The sequence below is a fragment of the Triticum urartu genome, chromosome 7A (genome assembly GCF_056163025.1).
Source record: "Triticum urartu cultivar PI428250 chromosome 7A, HENAU_Tu73, whole genome shotgun sequence".
Classification (NCBI taxonomy): Eukaryota; Viridiplantae; Streptophyta; class Magnoliopsida; order Poales; family Poaceae; genus Triticum; species Triticum urartu.
In genome coordinates, this window is record NC_141879.1 from 57,224,542 (window position 1) to 57,232,498 (window position 7,957).

The 7,957-nt window shown below is 45.8% G+C and overlaps 1 protein-coding gene across 1 annotated transcript; it reads left to right on the forward strand.

Moving 5' to 3' along the window:
• Positions 1-1,006: 1,006 nt before the first annotated feature.
• On the forward strand, positions 1,007-5,407 carry LOC147957701 (disease resistance protein RPM1-like). Its single transcript, XM_087536642.1, has one exon. It carries the CDS (start codon positions 1,659-1,661, stop codon positions 4,467-4,469), a length of 2,811 nt encoding a protein of 936 aa, XP_087392768.1. The 5' UTR covers positions 1,007-1,658; the 3' UTR covers positions 4,470-5,407.
• The last annotated feature ends 2,550 nt before the right edge of the window (positions 5,408-7,957 follow it).

A 7,957-nucleotide genomic window follows, 5' to 3' on the forward strand; every position in this document is an offset into this window, starting at 1 on the left:
CTCATCCTCTCACAGTAAGGATAAGGGAAAATATAGTGGAGTGGGAGAAGACGACATATAGAGGAGAGCGGATAACACAGGGAAATGAGCGCGACTGGAAAAGGAGGAAGTGATAAGAGAGTCACATGTGTTCGCCATGGCTCATTGTTTTTTCGAACAAAAAAAAACGTGACGTGGCCGATCTCCACGCTCTAAGATTCGTGCCAGGAATCAAATGGCCTAGGAGGCGTTCGGGCTGAAATCCTTAAAGTATGGTGTTCAGTTTTTTCCGTATTTTTTTGGATTTACACACTACTATGGTGAGTTTCGCTGGCTCGCGCTTGATGCTACTAGGCCGGCACATTCGGGGTGCTCCTATGTGAATCGGCGCTTGTCGCAGAATGCGACATATAGGAGCTCCTCTAGCTAGGCACCTCGTGACAGTGGTTTTCTATCAATACTAACAATTTTCTTCACAGAGGAACTGAGCTGAGAGGCCCATCAGTGATGATACAATTAGGAGCAAAAAATCCCAAGGGCCCAGTATCCAACCTAGCCCATGGGACGGAGGTCCGTCGCCTTGCGTTACCACCTATTCTCAAATGCATGAATCTTTTTTCATACATAGTGAACAATTTTAAAATATTTTATGAGAATTATTGTATTTTTCATACAAATGAACAATATTTTTAATGTCACAAATCGATGCCATGAAAACATTTTAAAAAATGTGAGCATGTTTTGAATATATGTCATATATGAGGACATTTTTTCCAAATAGATGAATATTTAATTTTGTAGAAACATTTTTTACGTACACATGAAAAGTTTCCAATTGCACTAGATAATACTTCATTTTTTCAACCGATTTATGAAACTATTAGAAAATATATTTAAATTGTGTGTTTGTAAAAAATGAATGTTTCCTTTAATGGGCCGCGCAGTAGCCGGCCCATTAGGAGGTCCCTTTGGGCGGAGTTGTTTTTCCGGCCGCTTCAAGCGGGAAATAGCGCAGCTAGCACCATACCCAACCCCGCAAAAGAAAGGAAAAAAACACCGTAGATCTGGGTGGCGGAGACGCCGGAGTGGCGACAGCATGCCGGTAAAGGAGATGAGACCGTGGCGGCGGTCGCAGTCGCGGTGCAAAAGGAGGCGGCGTCGAGGTGGTGAAGGCAAGGTGGAGTTCCCGATGCGCAGCAATGGATCGAGTCAGAGGTTGAGGTGGGGATTCAGGCCCTGCGGCGGAGTTGACAGAGCAGAGCGACAGCGGCGGCCGGAGTTGTGTGTGTGTGGAGTGAGGAAGCACGGATGCTTCGACCTCCATCGGTGTTTGATTGGTTGATTCCAGTAAAACTACGCGTGTTGTCTCCTGGAATTCGCCAAACAGGGTGATTCTTGTTTTCTTCATTTGGCGTCTCTCTTGTCAGGCAGTGCCGCCGCTCGAAAGAATCCAAGCATATGTTGCTGCATATCACACAAGCATATGTGTGTAAGAAGAATCTAAAGGAAGGATATACTGCTCAAATTAGTACGTATTCCGGTATGCAGCTTTTCAACTCTGAATGTGCTCAACGACGGTAGAATATCCGAGTGCCTAGCCTACCCTTGCAGGAATATTCATCGGACATGTGCTGATTCTTGGGGAATATGCAGGGATTAAACCTTGGTCTTGGCAACCGATGGCTGATAAAACCATGCATCGGGTGTCAATGTGCATTCAAGCTCATACAGGCTTGCATGGCATGGCGGAGGGAGTGGTGAGCGCGTTGATTCTGAAGCTCGGGGATGCGCTCTTGAGTGAGGTTGTAGAGCTTGCAGGGTCATTCTTTGGTGTGGAGGGATATGCTCTGAAGGGCCTATTCTGCGAGATACGGCAGGTCAAGAGTGAGCTGGAGAGTATTCAGGCTTTCTTGCACGCTGCCGAGAGCTTCAGAGACACTGATGAGACCACTGCTGCATTTGTTAGGCAAATCAGGATTCTTTCCTTCAACATTGAAGATGTCGTCGATGAGTTCACCTACGAGTTGGCGGACGATGCTAGAGGTATGCTTCTCTTCAAGGCAATCAGGAGGGTGAGGCAAATCAAGATATGGTACCGGTTGGCAGGCCGTCTCCGAGATATCAAGGCTGATCTCAGGAGTGCTGCTGAAAGAAGGGGAAGATATGATCTGAAGGGCATTCAGAGAGGTGCAAGGCCGCCAGGAAGAAATGGCTCAACTTGGAGTTGTTTAAGATACACTTCCTTTGAAGCAGAGGATGATCCTGTGGGGATTGAGGAGGAAAAAAATTTCTTAATGAAATGGGTCCATGATAAGGATCGACGAAACTTGATTGCAGCTGTGTGGGGCATGGGTGGCATAGGCAAGACAACACTTGCTCATCATGTTTATAGTTCTGTCAAGGATAATTTTGACATTTGTGCTTGGGTTACAGTATCACAAAGCTCTGAAGCTGATGACCTGATGAGGAAAATAGTTGAGGAGTTCCGCAAGAACGACCGGACAAAGAAGTTTCCCAAGGATGTTGATGTAACAGACTGTAGAAGCCTAGTGAAGGCGATCTGCTGTTACCTCGAGCACAAAAGGTACATTCTCGTTCTGGATGATGTGTGGAATGTGAATGTGTGGTTTGATTGTAGAGATGCTTTTCTTCATGGCAAGGGCCGGATACTGTTTACATCAAGGATTTATGAGGTAGCATCACTAGCATCAGAATCAAACATAATAAATTTGCAGCCACTCGGAGAAGATGATGCACTCGATCTATTCTGTAGAGAGGCATTTCAAAAGGAAGAGAAGAGGATTTGCCCACCAGAGTTATCAGATTCGGCGGGCATGTTTGTAACGAATTGCAATGGCTTGCCAATTGCTATCAAATGCATTGGGAGATTGTTATCACTCCGAAGCACATGTTTCTCTGAGTGGGAGAAAGTGTACAAAGATATGAAGAAGCAGCTCACCGACAACCCCGTCATGGATATGCACGTAATCCTGAAGGTTAGTTTGGAAGATCTGCCACATAGTGTTAGAAGTTGTTTTCTGTATTGTTGCATGTTCCCAGAGAAATATGTGATGCAGAGAAAATCTCTAGTAAGACTTTGGGTTGCAGAAGGGTTTGTTGAAGAGAGTGAACATAAGACACTCGAGGAGGTGGCTGAGGATTATCTGACCGAACTGATCCACCGGTGTCTATTGTTGGTAGTCAAGAGAAATGACTCTGGATGTGTATATGAAGTTCAAATGCACGACATCTTTCGTGTTTTAGCTCGTTCCAAGGCACGTGAAGAGAACTTTTGCGGTGTCTATAACCCCTTGAAAATTCATACCATCAGAGAAGCACGACGTGTATCAACTGAAACAGGGGATATTGCTCTGCTGGCACAGAATGCTCCGCATCTCCGTTCATTGCTTGTCTTCCACAGTTCTTTTAGCTTCATTTCACTCCGTTCACTAGCAATGAGCAACAAGTTGTTGTGTGTTCTGAACCTGCAAGATAGTTCAATTAAGTGTCTTCCAGCAGAGGTATTTGGCTTGCGTAATCTGCGGTTTCTTGGCCTTAGGCGAACAAAAGTCTCAAGTCTTCCAGGATCCATCGGAAGACTAAAAAATTTGCTGGTGTTGGATGCCTGGAAGTGTGAAATAATGAAGCTACCATCGCAAGTTATGAAGCTCAGTAAGTTGACACATCTTATTGTGACTTCCAAGCATGTTGGACCATCATTGCAGTTTGTTCCTTCTGTTGGTGTACCAGCTCCTGCTGGTATATGCTCTTTGACTAGCCTGCAGACACTTCTACAGATGGAAGCTAGTGCTGAAATGGTCCGTGCCATGGGTGCTCTTGTGGAGTTGAGAACATTCCGTATCAGCAAAGTGCAAGGTTCCCATTGTGAAGATCTGTTCAAGGGTATTGGCAGAATGATTCATCTTACCCGTCTCGGAATCCAGGCCGATGATAATCAGGAAATTTCGCATCTCAAAGCATTTCAGGCACCTCCCTTGCTTCAGAAGCTTTTCTTGCTTGGTTCACTATCCAAGGAATCCCTGCCTAATTTCTTCACAGCACTTAGTAAACTGAAGAACCTTAAATTTCTGAGGCTTGTTGGCTCACAGCTTAACAACGGCGCTTTTCTGTATCTTAAGGGATTGGAGCATCTAGTTAAGCTTCAACTTTATCATGCGTATGCTGGTGATAAGTTGTACTTTCCCGCAGCATCATTTCCGAAGCTCAGGGTACTGAAAATACGAGGTGGACCATATCTCACTGAAATAGAGATAGAAAGAGGCGCCATGGCGAGCTTAGTTGATCTTAAGCTCCTGCTCTGCCCACAGCTGAAGATGCTACCAGATGGTATTGAACATGTGAGGACTCTTGAAGAACTGACTTTGGATGTGGGAGAAGAACTAGTTGACAGGGTTTGGCAGAAGAAAGAGAGGAAGATTTTGCATATCCAACGAGTTTATGCTGGGCCTCAGAGCTTACCGGTATTATAATTTCCTATTCCAATGTAGGCATGAGCTGAAGATTCTTTTTCCCTTTCTGTAGCCTAATCCTGTGTAACCCCAACTTCATGTGTCCATCTATTTCTTCTTGTACTATCTTCTCGGTCACCCGGATCATCGTTTTTCTTCTTCTATCCAGTGTGAGCTTGCTCTGATATAATGCACAGCTAAGTTTGTTTCACGCATCAATTTTTTTGGATTATTTTCTGCTCGTGGATGTTTTTTCACGGAACAGTCATTCCTATGTTTCTGTTTTTTTGGTGTTCTTGTTAGATGAAAAACAAGGAGAACAAGAACAAGAACAAGAGGTAACCTGCTGACATAGCGCTTACCGGCAGTGTGACAATATTTTAGCGATGAACTTCTTTAGATGTGATTGCTGATGAACTTCTACTATTGCTTTGCTGTAGCGAGATTACCAGATGTACAGACAAAATAGTAAATTCGTTTGAAAATATATAATTTGCTTAACTGTATTCATCTCGAAGCTAAGCATTATGTTTATGACAGACTAGTGATCCATTGCTTCTGAATTCAGTTGTTTAATATGAAATTTATAGAGCAAACAACGTAAAGGTCACTGAAAACTTCCGACAGTACCACTGCTCTTTAACAGCAGAAGGGCATGTGATCATCTTTGATTATATTTTGGACCCCTTTTCTCTATCTCGTTTTCGGTGAATTTGATCAAAACATCCCGATGGTTCATAACGCCATCCGTGTAATGAATGTGCTAGCCTAGGTGGTGTGGCATATCGTCTCACAACAGGAATCCCCACTGCGATCTTGATTCGCCGGATGAGCATGTCTACTAGTGCAAGTACTTGCTGTTGTACCTCCATCATCCGTACATGTGCAGCCTTAGCAGCATGTAGCAATTGTTCTCTCATTCCCAGCACTTCCTATTCCCTAATGCATTTCCATAAAAAAGGTTATCTTTTGTTCTCCTGTTGGTGTCTTCAAGCCGCCGGCGCCTTTCCCCTTTCCCCCCCTCATCGCTGGCCTATCTGTGATAGAGCCAGGAAACAGAAAACAGTGCTTTTCAGCTAGAGTGTCTCACAACACATACATATAACATACGGGTGAGGATCACAAATTACTATGCCTTGTAGAAGGTTGCTGGGTTAGTACTACTCCTATCTTACACTGATTTATGTTGCAGCCGAGTGAGTGGTACTATGTCGTATAGTACATGCTCTCACACACATCCACATGGGCCACCAGGGGGATGTATTGATTTTTGCTCTGTGATGTAATTTTGGTTTACTCAGAGGAATTTTCCTAACGGTTAGAAAATGGAATTATCCCTAGGTTTCTTATTTTGGCATGTTTTTTGTCATTTCAATGCAAAAATGAGAAGATACATAGTCACAAATGCGTTATTATAGCATCATGCAAACAACTACCGAGTCTCTTAAGTCCACGTGTGGTTAGCTACACATGCTCGGAACAGGTGTGGCGTCATAACTTAAGTCCACGTTGCATGAAGATTAGCTACTTATTTGATTATGTCCATCTTCATATCCAGCACACAGAGGAGTTTGGTTTCAGAATTTTCTTCTCCCACTCCTACTGTTTTTAGCCTCTGGCAGATGGTGGCCTTGGTTCCAAACTTGAAGTATCTCAAGACCCAGGGATCTATTAGAGAACTACCAAGTCCACCGAGTAGGAGTGATCTCAGTTGCGGTGTCTCATATTCTCTAGGATCTTTCACAAGCTCTGTTTGGTCTCATCCCATCTCTAAGTCTATGCCACTGGCTCATTTACCTTTATCATCCATGATCTATTTGATAGCAGGAGAAAAACTGTGTGTTGCGAGAAAGAGCTCCATTCTATTTGGGAGAAGATTGAGCAATAATGTGTATGAGCGCGCACATACGGTTAATAAACAATCAATGTGCATGGTTGAATGTCGTGGAGCCCTTGAAATCAGCTACTCCCTCCATTCACATTTATAAGACGTTTCAGACAGCCCACATTGCACTGTTTTGGGTGATGTCTGAATTGTCTACAAGGTCTTATAAAAATGAACAGAGGGAGTAGTACATTCACCAAGAGAACTTCCGTGTGAGTGTTCACTCATGCAAGCTATCCACGTCCTCCGATTGTCCTGGGATGGGCCATTGAAGTTGTTTAGGTGCCAGATGGACGGTCGATCGTGGCTCCAGCTGTGGCCCTCGAAAACCTCATCAAAACCCTGGAAAACATGGTAGCGACCCGCCAAGCCCCGAGGTGCACCATGGAGTGTCCGGTCTTTGTCTGCACTGCAGGTGCCATCACAAGGGCGGTTGTGACATGCGGCAGAGGGAGAGAGAGGCGCCACGCACGGCACCACCCCCCTCCCCCATCCCACACACACCCCATGCTCACCATTTCACCCCGTGCTCTCCTACTTCCTCCCTCTCCCTGTGTTGTTCCGCTTTCTGCAGCCATTCGGCCCCGTTCCTCGTGCTCGGCTCACCTCCTTCTCCTTCCCGGTGGATTTGTGAGCGAGGCTAAGAAAGTTGTCCTAGAGGCAGTGACCGTAGCAGATCGAGTGCGGTGGATCTGGAGGTGCCGGGAGGTATCTGAGAATGAGGGCGGATCGTCGGCCCCGAGCTTTGCACAACCAGGGTTGGAGGCTGCTCGTCGATCTTGAGCTCTGGAGGCTAAAATCAGAGCAGGAGCTGTCTGGCCCTGCGGCAACACGCACTCTCGAGATGAAGAGTAGGTACGCACACTCGCATCTTTCCCGCTCTGTCTCCTCCCCCTCTCGCTACGTTGATCACGGGGAGGCATCTGAGATCGAGGGGATGGGCAACTTTAGTTGTGGCTTGAGGGACGATGAGCAAGAGGAGGTAGCCAACTAAAGTATTAGATTCAGTTAAGTTTGATGAAGCACTTTTAGTTTCGTCGATAATACCACGATTTGAGATCTGAATGCCCGTTTAGACGCAAGAGGTGTGCTCTCTCTCCGCCTTTTTGAGTGTTGGGCCTCACGCCCGGGGCCATCTTTGTTTTTTCGGATTTCTTTCTAGCTTGTGTTAGGGAACGTAGCATGCAATTTTGAAAAATTTCCTACAATCATGCAAGATCTATCTAGGAGATGCATAGCAACGAGAGGGGGAGAGTGTGTCCACGTACCCTCGTAGACCGAAAGCGGAAGCGTTAGTACAACACGGTTAATGTAGTCGAACGTCTTCGCGATTCAACCGATCTAGTACCGAAAGTACAGCACCTCCGAGTTCAACACACGTTCAGCTCGATGACATCCCTCAAACTCTTGACCCAGCAGAGGGTCGAGGGAGAGTTTCGTCAGCATGACGGCGTGGTGACAGTGATGGTGATGTGATCCGCACAGGGCTTCGCCTAAGCACTACGACGCTATGACCGGAGAAGTAAACTGTGGAGGGGGCACTGCACACGGCTAGGAGAATAAGTGTTATGTTATGGGGTGCCCCCTGCCCCTGTATATAAAGGAGGAGGGGAGGAGGCCGGCC